The 17,627-nt window shown below is 56.0% G+C and overlaps 4 protein-coding genes across 10 annotated transcripts in view; 3 read left to right on the forward strand and 1 right to left on the reverse strand.

Moving 5' to 3' along the window:
* Nucleotides 1–1,643, forward strand: part of XPO5 (exportin 5) — a 48,879-nt gene extending 47,236 nt beyond the window's left edge. For 2 of the 3 annotated variants that reach the window (XM_058662498.1, XM_058662501.1), the window contains 5 exons: nt 121–203; nt 636–743; nt 849–986; nt 1,160–1,324; nt 1,485–1,643. In XM_058662498.1, coding sequence (XP_058518481.1) covers nt 121–203; nt 636–743; nt 849–986; nt 1,160–1,324; nt 1,485–1,622 — 632 coding nt within the window. In that variant the 3' untranslated portion in view covers nt 1,623–1,643. Of the gene's footprint in view, nt 1–120; nt 204–635; nt 744–848; nt 987–1,159; nt 1,325–1,484 lie in introns of those variants that run through there. The other variant, XR_009245241.1, reaches the window with a different exon arrangement.
* A 2,306-nt stretch (nt 1,644–3,949) lies between these two features.
* Nucleotides 3,950–7,851, reverse strand: POLR1C (RNA polymerase I and III subunit C). 2 transcript variants are annotated; one of them, XM_012928444.2, is made up of 9 exons: nt 7,645–7,851; nt 7,456–7,527; nt 5,897–6,004; nt 5,561–5,693; nt 5,197–5,316; nt 4,965–5,117; nt 4,671–4,820; nt 4,455–4,571; nt 3,950–4,374 (listed from the first exon to the last, which is right to left on the reverse strand). In XM_012928444.2, exons 1-9 carry the CDS (start codon nt 7,711–7,713, stop codon nt 4,256–4,258), a joined length of 1,041 nt encoding a protein of 346 aa, XP_012783898.2. In that variant the 5' UTR covers nt 7,714–7,851; the 3' UTR covers nt 3,950–4,255. The 2 variants fall into 2 exon arrangements, with proteins under 2 accessions (XP_012783898.2, XP_058518511.1); XM_058662528.1 differs by having other exon boundaries at nt 3,951–4,374; nt 7,665–7,733.
* Nucleotides 7,852–7,903: 52 nt separating this feature from the next.
* On the forward strand, nt 7,904–12,904 carry YIPF3 (Yip1 domain family member 3). The gene is made up of 9 exons (XM_004590517.3): nt 7,904–8,102; nt 8,512–8,709; nt 8,846–8,952; nt 11,206–11,251; nt 11,367–11,459; nt 11,629–11,760; nt 11,898–12,011; nt 12,190–12,313; nt 12,413–12,904. Exons 1-9 carry the CDS (start codon nt 8,022–8,024, stop codon nt 12,559–12,561), a joined length of 1,044 nt encoding a protein of 347 aa, XP_004590574.2. The 5' UTR covers nt 7,904–8,021; the 3' UTR covers nt 12,562–12,904.
* Nucleotides 12,905–14,463: 1,559 nt separating this feature from the next.
* On the forward strand, nt 14,464–17,496 carry LRRC73 (leucine rich repeat containing 73). 4 transcript variants are annotated; one of them, XM_058662553.1, is made up of 6 exons: nt 14,473–15,440; nt 15,716–15,876; nt 16,133–16,255; nt 16,555–16,655; nt 16,789–17,003; nt 17,144–17,496. In XM_058662553.1, exons 1-6 carry the CDS (start codon nt 15,169–15,171, stop codon nt 17,379–17,381), a joined length of 1,110 nt encoding a protein of 369 aa, XP_058518536.1. In that variant the 5' UTR covers nt 14,473–15,168; the 3' UTR covers nt 17,382–17,496. The 4 variants fall into 4 exon arrangements, with proteins under 4 accessions (XP_058518537.1, XP_058518536.1, XP_058518539.1 ...); XM_004590394.2 differs by having other exon boundaries at nt 14,484–15,440; nt 16,789–17,014; XM_058662554.1 differs by lacking the exon at nt 16,133–16,255 and having other exon boundaries at nt 14,464–15,440.
* Nucleotides 17,497–17,627: the final 131 nt, after the last annotated feature.

Below are 17,627 nucleotides of genomic sequence, written 5' to 3' on the forward strand. Positions count from 1 at the left end.
CTTAGCCATGTGCTGTGTTTCCAAGTGTGCTGTGCCTCCAGTCAGCCCAGAGCTTCTGTCAGAACTGTCTGTTCCCTGTTCTAAAAGAATGGGACTGACTGCTGCCTTCTATGCTTACAGATGATGAGATGATGTCCTCAGAGGTGACCCCTTCAGCTACAGCAGAGCTCACAGACCTGGGCAAATGTCTGATGAAGCATGAGGTGAGTGGAGAGGAAGGGGATGCCTTGGCTCCTGGTCGCGCCAGCAAGCCACCTTCTGTTTATCTCTGCAATACCCATCAGAAGTTTTTTGATGAGAAAGGAAAAAGCAAAGCTGACCTTGGCCAAGGCTTCCACTACAGGCATCCTGTTCCAACCTTGCTGCCTGACCTCCTGATGCCTGAGTTTTGTCTGTATTCCACACATTCATTTTCTTAGGAGTTGGTGTTTTGTTGTGTGTGTGTGTGTGTGTGTGTGTGTGTGTGTGTGTTAGTTTTGACTGCCTGGTAGGCAAAAATAGAGCAAGTAAGCACATTTGACTTTAGTGGCTGCTTTTGTCATCTTCGTTCTTGCCTGCTGAACCTCTAACTCATGATGAGCCAGAGCAGTTAAAGGAAGCTGTTACTCCTTTCAATGTTCATCCTTTCTGTTCAGGATGTGTGCACAGCACTGTTAATCACAGCCTTCAATTCCCTGGCCTGGAAGGACACTCTGTCTTGCCAGAGGACAACCACCCAACTCTGCTGGCCTCTCCTCAAACAAGTAGGGTTCCTGTGTTCTTGCGGGGGTATGCCCGACCACTTGGAAGACCTGGGGTGCTGCAGCCTTAAGGGAGGGCTAGGTCTCTGAGCACAGCTGTCCCCCCAGGTGCTGTCTGGATCTCTGCTCGCCGACGCCGTCACATGGCTCTTCACCAGTGTGCTGAAAGGCCTGCAGACACATGGGCAGCACGATGGCTGCATGGCCTCCCTGGTCCACCTGGCCTTCCAGATATATGAGGCACTGGTGAGTGGGGGACACACGGGGGAGGGATGGCTGCAGCCTCATTGCCGCCAACCCTGAACCAAGGCATCTGCCAAATGGCTAATGCCACCCTAAAGGTGGGTGGGGCTGGGAATGGGAAGTGGCAGGTTTCAGATCTTCACCTATATCAGGGGAGTTTAATCCCTACTTCTCAGCGCCCCAGGTACCTGGAAATTAGAGCCGTAATGGAGCAAATCCCTGAGATTCAGAAGGACTCTCTAGACCAGTTTGATTGCAAGCTTTTGAACCCTTCCCTCCAGAAAGTGGCTGACAAGCGCCGGAAGGACCAATTTAAACGTCTCATTGCTGGCTGCATCGGGGTAGGTCACATTACTTCCCTCGTGCTCCCTGCCCAGCTAGGGTGTCCATATGTGTACAGACCAATCAGAAGCCATCTTGTAGCCATGGGCCATGGTGGTAGGGTCATCTAACCTGTGACCCACGGACCAGCCTTAGTTCTTTCTCATTTGTTTTCCACAGAAACCCTTGGGAGAACAGTTCCGAAAAGAAGTTCACATTAAGAATCTTCCCTCCCTTTTCAAAAAGATAAAGCCAGTGCTGGAGACAGAGGTGCTGGACAGCGAGGGGGGCAGCCTAGCCACCATCTTTGAACCCTGAATCAAGCTTTTGGGCATCCTTCCTCGGCCTTTATTGTCATCTCTTTTCCCCCCTCTGTAGCTAATCTAGGCCCTTCTTATACTGGCACCTCACTTCTCACCATTGTCAACCTGGAGAGAGAATCCAGGTCTGAAGCTGGAGAGTGGGCCCTATGCAGGGTCAGCAGTCATTCCACAGACAGACCAAGAAAGGGAGGTAGGGCACACACTGCACTGACTGGATGATGCAGGTAGCGCCCATTCTACCTGGAGTTGGCTTTTCCAAGAAAAGCTAGAGCAGCCCTTCTCCCCAGACCCTCCTGCCCTGCGCAGGCACATACCAGTGCAGGATGGCAACTAGGAGTGCTACACCATGACTGGTCAGCCGAGTTGGCTTAGCCAAGCAGGCGAGGGCTCAGGCCTCCACTACATGCGCCAGAGTTATCTCCTGGACCACTGCAAGTGCCACTGAGCCTCTTGTCGCAGGGCTAACGGGAGCCCAGTCCCACCCACAGGGGCAGTGTCTGGTGCTAAGTGCTGAACCTTCATTTGGTCAGTTCCCTCAACTTTGAGTGACTCTGGCCACCCGATGGGATCCATGACTAAACTCTGGGCACAGCATCAAGTCAGACCTGCAGGGTCCTGCTGGGCTGGGCAGTCTATAATGCTCTCTTTGCCCTTGGCTCACATAGTCACTTACCCACCCCCCATGAATGACCCCTTGAGGGTTTCCCTAGCCTCAGGGTCTGCTCAGGCTCAAGAGCCACAGTACCCTATCTAGTGTCACATGAAACCATCATTATCCAAGAAAAATCTAGACCAATGAGGCAACATCTGTGACAAGTAGCTAGCAAAGCCACTGATCTCCTTTCTAGGACTAGCCGAGTCCAGGTGCCTTCAAAACTCTTACAGTCTTTCAGGTGCCTGCTCACTTCTCAAGGGCCATTTCCAAAAGAAAAGAAAATATGCCTTCCCATCACAATCCGTACTGTGAGTCCATTATAGAGGTACCAGGACGGCAGAGGGGATGCAAACATGAGACCTGGCCCTGAGCCTCTAACTGGCCATTAGTTAGGCTTAACGTATACAGAAACCAGAGTGTGCACCTATTGGCAGTGCAGGGACAGGCCTGTCCTTCATCAGGTGTGTTGACAAGATGATCTCTGTGAGCTGAGAGCCAGGGTGGACTGAAGTGACAGGTTTAAAGCAATGCAAGCCACAGGCAGGGTACAGATGGGAAGAGGCAGAGCTGGGGAAATAGGACTTGGGAGTGCCATGAGGCTCTCTCTACCACAGACTGGCCCCCACTCTCTCTTCTGCATGGTGCTGTAGGTTTCCACTGATTGCAAAGGTGACCTCAAAGAGTGTTCCCCCTCCAAGTTTCTAGCTGTGCCCACTCTGTCTTATTGGGGCTGTGGAGGGTGTAGTTGTATTTATTGTGTTGTAATATTTTTACATCCTGTGACTTCATGCTAGAAAATTTTCTATTGTTTATAGAACTTTTTTGTAGAAAACATTAACTCTAAAGCACATCTGCATGTCAGTAAAAAAAAAAATCTCAATTTCATACAGAAAAGGCCCATCTGCCTTTTTTAAACAAGTCAAAACTTGCTCCGTGGTTGCTTCCCCGTGAACACTCTGCTAAGGGAACCAGATGGGAAGGACTGTGACAGGAACCTGCACTGGCAAGATTTCAGAACCACTGTGCCCATTAGAAAGGTGCTATGGTTCCTGATGTACACCCAGCAAGCAGCCTCTTGTATTCTTGGTGTCGCTTTGGCAGCGCTGCTAGGCCTGATCCTAGCAAGATGTCCAAAAGGAACTACTGCTGTTCTTTGTAAAAATGTCAACAGCAATATAACTTTAAGACTACTGCGTGGATAATTCCACCTTTCTTTCCCCTTCCCTGGTAACTCAGGAGACGGGTGCAGTGGCAAGCTCACCCTGCTCCTTGAATCATGTGGTTTTCTAGTGGTTGGCTGGGCCCAGACACCACACTACTCAATACTTTCAGGAGGCTTCAACAGGACATGACCCTGACCTTCCATGACCGCTGAACCTCACGTCCTTTGTGGATTTGAATGGCAGAGAAGACCTCTCCCACCCATCAGTTTATTTCCCAAATGCCCACAGCAGCTAGAGCTGAGCTGGGTGAAGACTAACAGCTGGGATCTGACAGTCATCACCTGCTGCTTCCCAGGGTCTGTATACTCAGGAAACCAGAATGAAGAACAGAGCCAGGACTCTCACACCCAGGCACTCCAGTATGGGATGTGGGCATCCCAAGCCATGTCTTCTGGCCCAGTCCAACAAATGCCTATCCCTGAACCCAATGTTAGTCATTAGTCATTATAAAACGCTAAACCCGTTCCCAGTTAAGGTCCCATAATTTTAGATCAAACCTCAAGAAGTATGGTCTTAAGAAACCTTTTGTTTGAACCCGAGTTTATTTACATCTAAGCCTTACAAAGGCATAAATCTCGTTTTGCGATACATTCAACAAAATGTATTGACTGAAAATAAAGCTGGAATCGTCCCAGAAAACTTGGGACTTCTGGTCATACTGGGTGTAGCAGTCCACAGGGGTCGCTCAGAACCTGCAGCTTGGCTCCGTGCCAACCAAGCAGCCATCGCACAGCAGCTCCTGTGCAGGACTCAGTCCATCTGCACTGCGTCGAGCTCATCTAAGAACCGCCGGCACTTCCCCATCAGAACCTTGATGGCTTCACTCACCAGCACATCTGGTGGCAGTACTCCTGAAGACTCGACTGAAACTGGGGACCAAAGAGATGCTTTGTAACTTCTTAGGGCTCCCCCCAGTACTTACACCCAGCCCCCAGCAACTCCTACTCACAGATATAATGATCTCGAACCCGGGCAAGCCGTACAAGCTTCTTCAGCTTCTCATTGCGAAAGCTTTCCCTGCTGAAGGTGTCCAGCCGGGGGTTGGCAACTCTGGCCACCTTCTTGCCTAATAAAAAGTTGTGTATACTAACATCTCAAAGCCCCATCTACTTTCACAGAAATCACACCTTAGGTCCTGACCTGAACAGCACCCTAAATACCATACCTTGGACTTCCTGTACCTCAATGACACCTGGTGAGAAGCAGCGGCTCAGCTCCTCAGCAGCTTCCCCTTCTACGGGCTCCAGCAGGGTGATGTCTGGCAGAAGCCTATAACTGGCTGTGGTCACCGGCGAGAACTTGGCGTGGTCCTTGCCTTGGGGGTGGGTGAGGGTGAGGAGGGTCAGATCAGTTCACTGCAGCAGGAGTGTGAGCCCATTGTCCATCTGCCTGTCCACCCTTCCCTGCAGCAATAACCTATATACCCAGTGCTTAAAACAGCCCGGGCAGGGGCTCTTACCAATGCCCTTGACACAATGCAGGAGTACATCGATCTCTTGGCCAGGTCGCAGCAGGGTAATGAGGATGTCATCATCCACTGGCCGGATGGTGCCTTCCGGAAAGAGGTCAGCCTGGTTCCCCAAGGGCACCCACGTCATGTGCCTGGTGTAAACTGGACGAGAAACAAGTTGGAGCCATGGGCCACACAGCCACCAAGCCACAGCAGGCTTTCCTCCTTACTGCCTACTGACCCTTGTGGTTGACATAGAGTTCGTTGGGATCGGAGGAATCCTTAGCAGCCTTGGGGTTCCAAGTGCACCGCACCTGCAGCCGAAACTGCAGAGTGTCGATTTCGGTGCCTTCCTCGTCTCCTGTGGAGGGAAGGAGCAGCTCTGGCTACAGCAGGAACAGCGGTGCCATGCACCGTGCACCTCTCACCCTACCCACCAAACTAGGTAGGCCAGGGCACATACATGTTTGCCTGCTGTGCCAAAAACTCGCGCAAGACCACACATAAGTCACTCCAGGACTCAAACCCAGGCTGCTCCTTCCAGAATCGACTTCAGGAAAATAGTTGTTCTACTTGTCCCCACATGTCATCTCTCTGGTCCTCACCTTGGTTCCGATATTCAAAAAGACGAGGATCAGCACGAATGGGAATGAGGCCCAGGCGATGAGCAAGGATCTCATCCTGCATGATGGATGTGTTGTTATACACCAGGACCTTCTCCACAGCCATGGTGGGCACCTGCTCCAGGAGACAGAATTCACCTGCTGAACAGTCCCATGGATTCCTCACTGCTTCAGACCGCTCCCCAGAGAATGCTTAAGGAAAAGTTTACAAAGAAGAAAAAAAAAAAAAAACTTGGCAAAATCTCAGCAGGAAAAAAGAGGGCAACTTGAGACAGCCACAGTGAGGTGATAGTGCTGGTCACAGCTCCTGCCTAGTACCTCAGCCAACAGAATCCGGCGGAAAGCGTTGGCAATGGCTGCATCAATTCCCACCATGTCAAACTCCAATGAGTTTTCATCCATGTGCACCACATCCACACGGAAATTCTAGAGGGAAAGCAGAAACGAGGAAATGAAGGACACTGTTACTGGGAGCTCTCCACAACCCCCTACTCAGTATTAACAGCCTCTCTTACCCAAAACCCTCTCTAGCCACAAAACCCTCAGAAGGCGTTTTCTTCTTCAATTTGGGGGGGAGGAAAGACTTCTTGGAAAGTGTCCCTGGTTTTGTGTTCCCACTATGCAGTATGCCTTGAGCCGGAAGCTGCTGTTTTATGAAAGAACAGAAACTTCCATTGAGTGTGGTCCTGCTGACAGTCCCCAGGCCTTTTCTTACCTCATGCTTGTTGCATTTGGCATTGGATTATTGATCATTTAAAACCCTCCATTCTCTCTAGATTGGCAGTAAATCAGAATTGTTGAACTATCAAAACCACTTGAGCAGGACCCCTGGAGCATGCCCCATGTTGGGGACCTGGGATGGGTGGGAGGCTGGGTGGGGCTTCTCCCTTTATCTCTCCCCTTACCCCAGATGCAGAAAAAAATAATGTGGAAACAATGGTCTTACCCACTTTCCTGTAGCCCTTGACCCTTTGTGCCCTAATCAACTATGTAAAGATTATCAAATTTAATAAATAAATAAAACCCTCCATGCTCAAGTTCCTTGGTTTCTGAGAACAAACCCTGCCTGCTACCTGCTTCCACCCACAGCCTCAGTGTCCTTATGTGCCAGCTTCTCGTCTCTCCCAAGTGACCTCAACCACACTCCTGGTTTCTCGCAAGCACTGTGCACAACCCCCTTCTGCTTTCACTTCAGTCTGGCGGCCTCCTGGCCCCACCACAGCCCAGGGTGCCAAATGGATCTTTCTTCCAGACTATCTGTAAATGACACCACTATCCGTCAAATCCGTTTCCCTGACAAAAAGCCCTGTCGGCCTTACCAAGGCACTGGCCAGTGTCTACCCACCCGCCTTGCTCCCTAGCCATCGTCAGCCTCTGTTCCCCCACACCATCCAACAGACCATGGTTCTCCAACATCAAGGCTCCAAATCTGACCATCTGCTCAAGAACCTTCTAGAACTCTATATCACCCATGCTACCTACCATGCACTCCAAATATGCCTCCCACTCAGGCCACTGTAACTTAACAATAATGAACTGCACATTCCAGAAGCAGGCTCCTCCGCAGCCTTCCACTACCGTTCAAGGCTCGGCTGGGAGACCACGTGCTTTACGACATCTTAACAGTGTCTGTCCCTTTCACAGTCCTACCCCAGCACCGCCCGTCCTTGTGTCTCTCAAACACCTCTGGCACATTGCTAGAATCCTCTGTAGACACGCGCTATCCCTCCAGCATGGCTAAGATCTCCATGTCAGCACGAGGCAGCAGCCCGGGAGGACCTGGCCCGAGCCCGCAGCGCCCAGCCCACGCTCGCAGACTAAAAGAAACGGTCTGCCAGCCGAGCGAGCGCAAAGAGAGGAGCCCCCGGCCCCCTCACCTTCTCGAAGCGCTCCTGATCCCAGGCGTCGTCATAGCCGTAATAGTTACCGGGGAAGTCAGTCGTGTGGACCTGAGGAGACACGGGTCCTTAGGTCCATGAAGAGGCGGCGAGGCCAAGGCCGTCAGCACCGTAAGCCCAACCCGTCCCTCTCAATCTTCCTCCTGGGCTCCGGGCCACAAGCCTTACGTTGCGAACCCCGAACTCGCCTAGAAGCACGCGGCTCCGCATTTCTTCCACCGCTTGCGCCGCCGCCATTTTGGCTCTCCCACTGCGGCCTCACCGGCGCGTGCGTTCCAGCACCCTTTCTCCGTCTCCGTGGCAACGCGCCGCCTCTCGGAGCCTCACCTATCGCGAGAGCTCTGCCCCGCTCCCGGCCACGTCCGCAGCTTCCGGAAGTCAGTCTGGGCCAAACATCCGGGTGTCTCTATTTTTCCGGGTGAAGGTTCCGTGTGGTCGCCCTCGTCCCCGGACGTCTCTGCCGTCCTCCGGCCCGCTGCTGCCCACTCTCCCTCGGCTCGCGGGGCCAGCGGCGCGGCTTTCCGCGACGGGAGCCCTCCAGGGACATGGCAGCCACGGCGGCGCCGGCCGGCGGCGCTCGAAACGGGGCAGGCCCGGAATGGGCAGGGTTCGAAGAAAACATGCAGGTAATGATATCTCCCCCACCCCACCACGCTCCCTAGGACCGTCCCCCGTCTTGAAGCTTCTCCCTTAGGGCCTGAAAGTCCACTCCATGTGCAGGATGTTTGTCCCTTTTGCCACAAGCAGAGAGCCAGCCAAAGCAGTGCTGGCCCCTGCGGCAGGGCTGGGCCCGAGGCGGGAGGTGGTGAGGACTGCTGCGCCGGCACTCGCTGGAAACACACTGTTGAAAATGACAGAAGCAATGGGCCCTTGTACAACTTTGCTTTGGGAAGGTACATGGAAATCAACTCGTAGGTTTCCCAGGCTGGAAAGGAGCGCCTGGAGCCTGCAGCCAGGGGTTGGTTTCTGAGAGCAAGGAGGGGCTGAGTTGAGGAGCTGGCACAGGGAGCAGGAAGGTCCTGTGGTCTTCTCCAGGGCGCGGGCTCGGCCGTGATCGACATGGAGAACATGGATGACACCTCGGGCTCCAGCTTTGAGGACATGGGCGAGCTGCATCAGCGCCTGCGCGAGGAAGAAGTGGACGCCGATGCGGCCGCCGCGGAGGAAGAAGAGGGCGAGTTCTTGGGCATGAAGGGCTTCAAGGGACAGCTGAGCCGGCAAGTGGCTGACCAGGTAAGCCAGCTTGAACCCTCAGCGGGGGCAGCCCCTATCTCTGGAGCAGTCACCTCAGGCTGCCCCGGAGTGAGCCCCTGGGGCAGAGGGGAGCCAGGAGCAGGAGTAGGACCAGGCACACCTGCTTCTCCATCAGATGTGGCAGGCGGGGAAGAGACAAGCTTCCAGAGCATTCAGCCTGTACGCCAACATCGACATCCTGAGACCTTACTTCGATGTGGAGCCCGCCCAGGTGCGCAGCAGGTGCGAATCCTAAGCCCCACTCGTTCCCACAAACCATAACCAGACCCCATGCCCTGGGCTCTGTGTCTCTGTGTCCCTAATCACTACGCAGTTATTTATTTTTATCTGAAAGGATGATTGACAGAAATATCTTTGATCCACTCTTTCACTCTCCAAGTGGCTGCCCTGGCCAGAGCTAAGCCAATCCGAAGCCAGGAGCCAGGAACTCTTCTGGGTCTCCCACGCGGGGAAAGGGTCCCAAAGCTCTTGGCTGTCCTCTGCTGCTTTCCCAGGCAACAGCAGGAACTGGATGGGAAGTAGAGCAGCCAGGACATGAACCAGTGCCCTTACAGGATGCCAGCACTTGCCAGTGGAGGATTAGCCTATTGAGCTATGGCTGCGGCACTAGTTCTGTATCCTCCCCCACTCTATTCACTGCTGGCATGTTTCCTCTGAGGGGCAGCAAGACAGCACTGCTTGCCTCTCGTTTCTGGGTCCATCTCCGCAGAGACCAGGAGCATCTCTGGCGCAGGCTGTTGTGTTTGTTTCATTTCTTTAAGTCCAGGACAGCCCTGTTGACTGTTAGGTAGTCACAGCCTTTGTTGCAGAGTGTTTCTGAAAGATGTAGTTATTTATTTGCAAGATTGAAAGGGACAATGAAAGAGAGAGAGAGGTCTTCTATGTACTAGATTGTACTCCAAATGGCTGCAGCAGGCAGAGCTGAGCCAGGTGAAAGCCAGGAGCCAGTAATTGCATGTTGGTCTCCCCCGCAGGGCAGCAGCCCAAGCACGTGGGCCATCTTGCACTGCCTTCACCAGAGGTGTGAACAGAAAACTAGATTGGCAGTTCAGCAACCAGGACTTGGATTAGCACTCTGAGATGCTGGCGTGGCAAGCAGCTGTTCAACATGCTGCACCACAACACTGGCCCCTTGTTTATCTTTTTATTGCTGAAACCAGAACAGTCCTTTGTCTCACTTTTACTGTTACCCGTGCCTCTCAAATGTGAGCCCTCAACAAATGTTTTTGAAAACAGCTCTATGTCAGACACTTCTGATGACGTCCGAATGCCCGATGGGGGCAGATGGCAGCCTTTCCCTTGATTGCAGTTATAGTGCGGGAGCCCCAGGAGGAGGGGTGCCCAGGCCACAGTAGGCTAGTGCTTCGGACAGGAGAAGAAAAAAAATCTAGCTACAAATTTCAACTATTACTAGGAGTCAGCTGGAGAGAGTAGAGAAATGTCATGTACTTTGTTCTGTATGGAACACTTCAGATATCTCTCTGAGCTTCAGAAAGATGCTCAGGAGCTAGCATAGCCACCAAGCCTCCACCCATAATGCCAGTGTCCCATCGGGCTACCAGTTCATGTCCCAGCTGCTGCACTTCTGATCCAGCTCCCTGCTAATGCACCTGGGAAAGCAGCAAAGGATGGTTCAAGAACTTGGGTCCCCGCTTTTATGTGAGAGACCTGGAGGAAGCTTCCGGCTCCTGGCTTCAGCCTGGCCAAGCCCTGGCAGTTAGAACTATTTGGAGAATGAACTAGCAGATGGGAGATTTTGTGGCTTTCCTCTCTCCAACTCTACCTTTCAGGAAGATAAGAAATAAAATATATGGACCCAGCATGGTAGCCTGGTGGCTAGTCCTTGCCTTGAATGCGCTGTAATCCCATATGGGCGCCGGTGCTAATCCCAGAAGCCACACTTCCCATCCAGCTCCCTGTTTGTGGCCTGGGAAAGCAGTGGAGGACGGCCCAATGCATTGGGACCCTGCACCCATGTGGGAACCCGAAAGACTCTAGGCTCCTGGCTTCGGATCGGCACAGCTGCAGCCATTGCAGCTGCTTGGGGAGTGAATCAACAGATGAAAGATCTCTGTTTCTCCTCCTCTCTGTAAATCTGATTTTCCAATAAAGATAAAATAAACCTTTTAAAAAAAAAGAAGAAAAATATTTCAAAATAAAAATATTCAAAAATATTTCAAAATAAAAAGGGTGCTCACCGCTACCCTGGTGGTAATTGGTAGGGAGCGCACTGGCTCCCTTGGTGCTGCCTTTCCTTCCTTTTCTCCCCACAGCTGCTGCAGCTGAGGGCTGTCCTTCATGGAAGTACCTCTTGAGACAAGGAAGTGGTTTCCTCAGCCTTTGTGACCCTTTTCTCCCTGTGTATTCAGCATGTCCTTGGGGCCAGACCCCATCCCCTGGAGTTGGAGAGCCTTGCCCTCTGCAACCCCATAGCCTAGCGCTGCTTCAGCTGGCGTCTCTCCTCTCGCCTCTCAGGCTCCTGGAGTCCATGATCCCCATCAAGATGGTCAACTTCCCCCAGGTGAATGGGAGAAGAGGGAGGGGGCGGTGGTCCTGGGGCAGAGGTGGGAGGCTGCTGCCAGGCCAAGCCTGGGAAGAGCAGAGCCAGTGGCCTGAATTAGTTGGTATATTGACAGAAAATCGCCGGTGAGCTCTACGGCCCTCTCATGCTGGTCTTCACACTAGTCGCCATCCTCCTCCATGGGATGAAGACATCTGACACCATCATTGTAAGCCTGACCGGGGACCTGGGGGAGAGGGTGGGCCCGGTGGGGGCTGAGGTGGGGCAGTTGTCCACCAAGGTGGGGATTGGGGTGAGGCGTAGGGGGTCCTGTGAAGGAGGCAGGCTAGGCTGAGCTCAGAAACCTACTAGCATTCAGTGGAGTCTTTGCCCCACAGCGGGAGGGCACCCTAATGGGCACCGCCATTGGCACCTGCTTCGGCTATTGGCTGGGTGTCTCGTCTTTCATTTACTTCCTTGCCTACCTGTGCAACGCCCAGATCACCATGTTGCAGATGTTGGCACTGCTGGTAAGGAGTCAGCCACAGTGGTGGGTGAGGGTGATCTTAAAGTGGGAGGATGGGGCAGTGAACCACTCATTCCCAGAGTCCCGCAGGGGCCCAAGGCCAGCCCCGCCGAGTACATGTCCTCCCTGCCTTTTTGCCAGGGCTACGGCCTCTTCGGGCACTGCATTGTCCTGTTCATCACCTACAACATCCACCTGCATGCCCTCTTCTACCTCTTCTGGCTGCTGGTTGGGGGGCTGTCCACCCTGCGCATGGTAAGCTGGGACCTAGGCATGGGGGGGGGGCGGGGACAAGGAAGCCTGTCCAGAGCTTGCCCTACTCCAGCAGGCTCTGAACAGGAGGGAAGGGCCCAGAGATGCTTCAGGTCGGAGAAGGGTCTCCCCATGTTCCCCGCGGGAAGAGGCCCTCCAGGCTGTGTTCTTGTGGCACTAGGTGGCAGTGTTGGTGTCCCGGACAGTGGGTCCCACCCAGCGGTTACTCCTCTGTGGCACCCTGGCAGCCCTGCACATGCTCTTCCTGCTGTATCTGCATTTTGCCTACCATAAAGTGGTGGAGGGTAAGTGGCCAGAGCAAGACAGGCAGGGGCAGAGCAGTAAGGGCCCGGGCAGCAGGCCAGGCCCAGCCGACTCACGCTCATCCTCCATTCTTCTCTCAGGCATCCTGGACACACTGGAGGGCCCCAATGTCCCACCCATCCAGAGAGTCCCCAGGGACATCCCTGATGCTCTGCCTGCGGCCAAGCTTCCTGTTGCTGTGCTCAACGCCACAGCCAAGGCCGTGGCTGTGACCCTGCAGTCACAGTGACCCTGACCGCAGTCCTTGGCCAGCTGGTTCTCCTCTGGACGTGGAGTGGAGGAAGATGAAAGAACGGCACCGATGACACATGTCTTTTTGATGGGCTGTGCAGCTGCTGCTGAAGCCGGAGCTGCCCAAGTACCCCCCTGACACTTGGCAGGGCTTCTGGAGGGCACAAGGCTGGGCACTTCTGGCCAGGACTGCCAGGCCATGCATCCAGTGCATTAAGTGGGGCAGCCCCTCCAAGGCCCTCCCCACCCACTCCACCTCCCTCCTCAGTGCTCCCACTTTGTTCTGCTAAATATAGACTGGTAATTAAAACACTGATTAAAGTCTGGAACTGTGGCTGCCATTCCCACAGCCCTCCCTCTCACCCTGCTTCCTGTACCTTTCCCCTTCCCAGGCCGCATGTTCCCTTCTACGCACGCCAACTTAGGCAGGATGAAGATGGGATAGGCCAGGTACGTAGAACACAGAGAATCTACAACCTGGCCCCAAGGGGCAGGCAAGGGGGTGCCTGGTCCCCGCGCGGGAAGGCAGCTTCCAGTCCAAGAACTGTCACACCAACTCGACAGCGCACCTGTCTACCTCAACTCATAAACCATCTGGAAGAGCCAGTGGCACGGTGACAAATGGACAGAAACTTCCAGATCAAAGCTACCTATGACCGGAAACCCCTGTGCATGAGCCGTGGTGGGGCTCTTTTTCCAGTGCAGCTCATACTTGAAGCCAAAGTTGGCTTGGCTGTTGTGGTACCAAAGCCAGCCCCCTTCAGTGCCCGTCTCTGCCCTGTGGAGGATGCTGTTCACTTCCAAAAGTCCTTCCTACTTGGCAAGCAGGGGAGAAAGGTCTTGGGGCGCAGGCTTGGTCGCCTGCATCCTGTGTCTGGGTGCAGGCAGCTCAGCCTCCAATCCAGCTCACTGCCAGTGCTGCTGGGGAGCTGCAGAGGACGGCTCAGGTACCTGGGTCCCTGTCACCTATGGGACCGGATGGAGTTGGGGCTCCTGGCTGCAGCCTGGCCCAGCCCCACCTGTTAGAGTGAACTGCTGAGTGGGAGATCTGTCACTGCTTTTCATATCTTTAAAAAAAAAAAAATGTGGTTTTGACCTCTGCTGTCCTTACTATTGCTCAAAATATCTTTGGGGGCCCAGGTGTGATATCAGTGTGTGCTGTGTAGGAATCCTGCTTGCCCCACTTGGGAGCCAGCTAATGCACCCCAGCTCAGAAGGCAAAGGAGGCTGGCCCAAGTACCCTGCTGCCCATGTGGGAGGCCAGGCTGGGATTCCTGGCTCCTGGCTCCTGGCCTCTACCTGGCCCGGCCCGTGGCAGCTGTGGGTGTTCAGGGCATGAACCAGCTGCTGGAAATCTATGGCTTCTGTCATTCTACCTTTCAAAAAACAATCCTGAGGTTATCCCAGTAAGTATCCTGTATTTGCCCTGTGCTATACATGTGAGGGTGAGGCCCCTGCCACCAGGGCCAGTGGATAAAATCCTTGGGAAAGGTCCCCACCTCAGCTCCAGGTGGCTTACCCTTGCCCCCCCCCCCCCCGCCGCTTTCCTTGTGCCCTCAGGGCATCAGCAGTGCCCTGTGCATCACACCAGGGATGAGGCCAACCCAGGAACAGCATCTACTCGAGGCTCATGTGCCCGCAGTACTCGATGGGGTTCCGTGTTCTGACAGCTCGGGCCCGCCCAGCTCAGCGAGCCTGCCAGGTTGGCCCCAGAGTGAGTGGGCAGGGAAGTCCTGGGGAATGGAGTCCCCGCGCAGCTGAGCACCTCCCTCACGAGGGGGCGGGGCATGGCCAGAAGGGTCGGTTGAGGCCTTGGAAACGAGAATGGGGGGTGTTCGGGATCCCTGGGCAGGCGCCACCGGGGAAATGAGGGGCAACTGGCGGATGCGCCGGCAACATTTTCACACACCGTCTCCAGGTGACAGGCTTTAATCCCCGCGTGTCCTCAGTCCTCGGTGCCCAGCCCCGCTTCTCTCTACCTGCTGTGTCCCCACAGACATTGGAAAGGTGTGTCCCGCCGCCCCCAAGCCCCTGCCGGATCCACGCGAGCCCGCCTAGGCCGCGCAGGGGCGGGGCGAGCGCGGTGACGCGCCCGTTGCCATGGGAACCCGCCGCCCGCTCCGGCGCAGGGGCTGAGGCCGGAGCTGCAGCCGCCGCCGGCCTGCCTGCTCCCGGCTCCTGCGAGCCGTGGGGCCCGGCCCCCGGGGCGGCAGGGGGAGCCAGGCCGGAGAGACCCCGGGAGCGGGCGCTGCCTCCGAGGGAGAACCTGTCCTTCTAGTCCCGAGCCGCCGCCACTGCCACTGCACCCGGCAGGGACGAGGACACGCGGGACCGCGCGCCTCCGCCCGCAGCCCAGACGCGGACAGCTCGGTCCACTCCCGCCCCAGCGCCGCTCGGCCTCGGCCCGTCCGCGACCTCGGCGCCTCCGCAGCCCCGGCAGGCTCAGGCTGCAGCCCCGGCGCTCTCCTCTGCCTCCGCCCCCGCCTCCTCCGCCTCTGCCGCAGCCTCTGCCTCGGCCTCCCGCCCCACTCCGGCCGCCACCGCATTGGGGACCGCGACCCAGGCCTCCCCGGGCTACGGCCTCGGCGGCCTGGCCGTGGACACGATGCTGCCCAGCTCCATTCAGATATCGGGAGAACCTCTGTCTGGCGCCGAAGTGCGGGACATCTGCCGCGGCCTGCGCGACAACGCCGTGCGCCTGCTCTCACTGCGTGGCTGCCGCCTCTGTGACCGCGACTTCGGCCGCATCTGCCGGGCGCTGGCCGGGGCCACGTCCCTGGCGCAGCTCAACCTTAATCTGGGTGTCGTGTCCAGCCCCAGCCGCATCAAGCAGCTGGCAGAAGCGCTGAGGACCAACCGCTCCATCCAGTCCCTCTTGTGAGTGCGCCCCCTGGCCTGAGGGTCCCGAGCGCTGCCCGCTCCCCTCCGCCCACGCCTCCTGCAGCCTCCGGTTCCTCCACACAGCCGCCTGCACCTGTCTTTCCTCCAGTCCACTTGCACACCACCCCTGCCCCGTATCTCCCCACCCACTGCACCCTGTCTGTCCGAGCACGTGCTTTGTCTCTGAGCTCTCCGCATGGGAAATGCCCTCTCCAGGTACAGACGGGGCTCATCGAGGCAACATCTTTGCTCTCTTCCCCTTACTCCTGCAGCCTGCACGGAAGCCCCCTCACCGACGCGGGGCTGGCATTGCTGAACCCGGCCCTGGCCCTGCACCCGGCTTTAGTGGCTCTGGACCTAGGAGACTGCATGTTGGGTGATGAAGCCATCAACCTCATCTGTGGCCTGCTGCCCCCGGATGGAGCCAAGTCCGGTGAGCAGGGCTCTGCTTAGGGCCTGGGGTGGAGAAGAAAGTGCTGCAGGGAGGGGGGCGTGGCTTCCTGCTCTCAGGGTCTGGAAGGGGAAAGTGGTGGCAAGGCTGGGACAGGCAGGGGAAGCAGGACTCCTAATGGACTCTGGAGCTCTGAGTGGCTTGGTGGGGTGTCCCCTAACTACTAGAAACACCCAAGAAACCTGGGGTGAGGGAGAAGCTTAACCCTCCCATCTTGGCTTCTTGTGCTGCTGCCCAGGCCTCAAGGAGCTGACGCTGAGTGCCAACCCTGGCATCACCCCTAAGGGCTGGAGCCGCCTCGCCATTGCCGTGGCCCACAGCTCCCAGGTCCGCGTCCTCAATCTGGACTACAACCCCCTGGGTGAGGCTCAGAACTTCAGCAATCACCCTGCCCTGTGTTTCTACCCGCCTGCGACCATGTGATGCCATAGGAACCCCCACCAGAGGAAGGGGGAAGAGAACAGGAGCTCCCCCAGGGGTCTAGGAGGTAACAAAAGAGCCATCCAGGTGGATCTACGCTTCTGTCACCATGGCTGGGCAGGCCTTTGTCCCCCTAACTTCCCGGTGACAGAGCTGCCCTCCAGGCTGGGATAAGGCCTGAAGGTTTTAGGGCACTGGGAAAGCTATCCAGGAACGCTAAGAGGCATGCTACCTCCACAGGTGACCACGTGGCAGGGATGCTAGCCGTGGCAGTGGCTTCTAGCCGCACCCTGGAGGTGCTAGACTTGGAGGGTACAGGACTTACCAATCAATCAGCTCAGGTAAGAAGGTTCCTGTCCCCGGGAGGACCCAGAAGGGACCATGCACACCGCCCCCCCCCCACACCCATGGTTGCTAGGGGCTGAGGTTGGCCTTAACCGTGGTCATCCTTTTCCATCCTCTCACTCATCCCAGACCTTGCTGGACATGGTAGAAAATTACCCGACAGCTTTGCGGAGCCTGGTGTTGGCAGAGAACAGCATCAGTCCCGAGCTCCAGCAGCAGATCTGTGATCTCCTCTCCGAGGGCGAGGAAGAGGAGGAGGTGGCAGGAGGGCCTGGCGACACCCAGGAATGGGAGAAAGGACGGGAGCCTGCTGCTGCCCGCCATCAGGGCAGCAGCTCCTGGAGGTGCCCCAGCGGTAAACAGCCAGAGGGTTTGGCCAAAGCCCAGGCCTGGGAGGAAGGGTGGCAGTGGGGAAGCGAGGCCAGTGCTCAGCCATTTGAGGTCCCCACGAGTGAACTCTTACTACGCCTCTGCCCGCCCACAGATCCCAGCTCTCAGATGGTGCTCATGACGTCAGGACTAGGGGACAGTCTGTTGGCGGAGACCGAGATGTGACATTCCACTTGGGCTTCTACACACCGTTAACATTTGTCTGTGTGTCCCCAACACGTCACCCTGGATCACAGGGCCAGGCCCTCGGGGAAGGGGCACCCAGGGCTCTGGCAGCTCTTGGCAGTGTGTGTGTGTGTGTATGGGGGGAGGGGCGGCTCTGGAAGCTGTGACTGGGCGACAGCCCTGGAGGAGGGAGCACACTAGAACCCAGGGCAATGCCTCTGGACTTGTCAGCAGCTCTGGCTGCAACCCGCTGGCTGGGAAGAGATTTTATGAACTCTACAACCTGGCTGACTGTGGTCACTGAGGGCTGGCAGCATGGGAGCTGAACTATCACTAAGTACCACTAGAGAGCAGTATTATCCCACACCCCAAGCTGCAGGCAGCCCGAGGGGGGGTTGGTCCTTGTCACTCAG

Source organism: Ochotona princeps, chromosome 1 (assembly GCF_030435755.1).
Source record: "Ochotona princeps isolate mOchPri1 chromosome 1, mOchPri1.hap1, whole genome shotgun sequence".
NCBI classification, from domain to species: domain Eukaryota; kingdom Metazoa; phylum Chordata; class Mammalia; order Lagomorpha; family Ochotonidae; genus Ochotona; species Ochotona princeps.